The 1995-nt window shown below is 38.6% G+C and overlaps 1 protein-coding gene across 1 annotated transcript; it reads left to right on the plus strand.

The window, feature by feature from the left end:
* The first annotated feature begins 880 nt into the window (after positions 1–880).
* Positions 881–1642, plus strand: LOC127095354 (uncharacterized). Its single transcript, XM_051034056.1, has one exon. The coding sequence runs from the start codon at positions 881–883 to the stop codon at positions 1640–1642; it is 762 nt and encodes a 253-aa protein (XP_050890013.1).
* Positions 1643–1995: the final 353 nt, after the last annotated feature.

A 1995-nucleotide genomic window follows, 5' to 3' on the forward strand; every position in this document is an offset into this window, starting at 1 on the left:
CCTTTCCCTCTTTGGGAATAAATAAAGTTCGGTGGCGACTCTGTTCAGTCCATCCGACGAGCGTGCGATTATGCTCTACAAAGTCATGTTCTCATTTTTTGAGGTACGACAGATGGTGACTCTGCTGGGGAATACCCGATTTCCGTATGTGAGTCAAGCCTAGTTAGGTCTTTTGTGTGCCTTTGTTTGTTTACTTGTGTGGATTTTATTTATTTCTTTTTCTATCTTTATTATCATATTGATATAATCTGTTATATTGGTTCCATTATGCTATGGTACTTGGATACTCTGATTGTAAACCTTATGGGAAAGACTTTTTACCTGAGTCTCGAGTAAAAACATAAGATAGGGAGAGGTTGAGTAGTGTGGGTTCGGGAGATGAATTTCTCGTTGGGTTAGTACGAGAACCTTACTTAGAGTATATCATTGGGAGGATGTTGTCGCCCGGCAAGTAAGTTTCTGTAAGCTTCGATATTTTCATTAGGATTCATGACTCTAATTACCTTTTGTAGAACCTTAAATCCTTTGGCCAATTAGAAAGATGGTTGTGTAGTATGGGTCCCCGAGATGAATTTCTCATTGGGTCAACGCGAGAGCCTCACTTAGAGTAGATTCTTTGGATGAAGTTGATGCACGACAAGTAAGTTGCCACAGGCAACAAACAGCCTAATGGATCCATGACTCTAGGAACTTTTTTGAAACCCTAGACCATACCTGGTGAGAATCATGTTCTTTACGAAGCAATCAGATTTATCCATACCTCGATTCTATGAACTTATACAAAAAAATGCATCACATTCATCTATATACATTGCATCAACATCATAAAAAGCAAACTCTTAGTTATCTCATATTTGTTTCAGGAATTGAGAACTTGAAAATGACAATTCCAAGAAGAAACACTTTCTCACTCAAGTACAAGGAACCTAAGCTTGGAAGTCTACAAGGATTGATCTCTGATTTGACTCTCAATAAGCGTGATGACTTTGGAAAAGACTATGGGAAAATTTTGAGCCTTCTAACTAAGAAAGTTGACTATGGGATTATCATCTCTTTGGCACAATATTATGATACGCCTCTACACTGTTTCACATTTGCTGATTTCCAACCAGCTCCTACTTTGGAAGAAGTTGAGAGAGTTGTGGGTCTAAAGTTGAAAGATTTCAATCCATTTCCAAAGCTTGAAGAGGAAGCGGGCCCAAAGAAGTTATCCTTATCCCTAAGTATCAATGTCCCAACTATTCTAGCCAATTGGGTCGAGAAAGAGGGTTTCAAAGGTTTTTCCATGAGGTTCTTGGAAGAATTAGCTCTGAAGTTCAAGAAAGAAGTAAAATGGAAGGCATTCTATGTTGTCTTGGCTCTGTTGATCCACGGGATTGTGCTCTTCCCAAACATTGAAAAGTTTATGGATCATATAGTCGTAGAGGTCTTTCTCTCTAGCAATCATGTACCATTTCTCTTAGCTGTCATTTACCATGCCCTTCATGCTCAACATGAAAAGAGGGGTGGAACTTTTTTATGCTTTGCTCCTTTGCTTTATACTTGGTTCATGCAACATATGCCCGAAAAAGGCCCTTTTATCGCGAAAGAGCTTAAATATCCTCAAAGACTAGCTTCTCTCACTGCAAGTTCCATCAGATAGTATGTCAGAGAATGGGAAACCCCAAACATCATTTTCAGTTGTGGGGAATTTCCTAATGTGTCATTGTTAGGAACTAAGGGTTGCATTAATTATAACCCTATGTTATCTCGAATGCAACACGACTACTCCATGGATGGTCCTCTTGAAGCAAAAGACTTGCAACCATTTGTTCTCTTTGACATCCAAGCAAGTTATCCTGATGTAAGAACGATCCAAAAATCTTGGTTGAAGATTGTTAAAAAGCGTAAAGAGTTCGGAAAAAGTAACATTCTTGTCAAAGAAACTTTTACTTGATGGGTGAAAGAGAGAGTTGAAGTAATCCATTTGCCATTTATCTTTGATGCGTCAGCTTT

This window comes from Lathyrus oleraceus, chromosome 6 (genome assembly GCF_024323335.1).
Source record: "Lathyrus oleraceus cultivar Zhongwan6 chromosome 6, CAAS_Psat_ZW6_1.0, whole genome shotgun sequence".
In the NCBI taxonomy this organism is placed as follows: domain Eukaryota; kingdom Viridiplantae; phylum Streptophyta; class Magnoliopsida; order Fabales; family Fabaceae; genus Lathyrus; species Lathyrus oleraceus.

What these genes read in the sequence shown, in the direction of transcription:
- LOC127095354 (XM_051034056.1), top strand. Translation starts at nt 881, where the DNA reads ATGACAATTCCAAGAAGAAACACTTTCTCACTCAAGTACAAGGAACCT.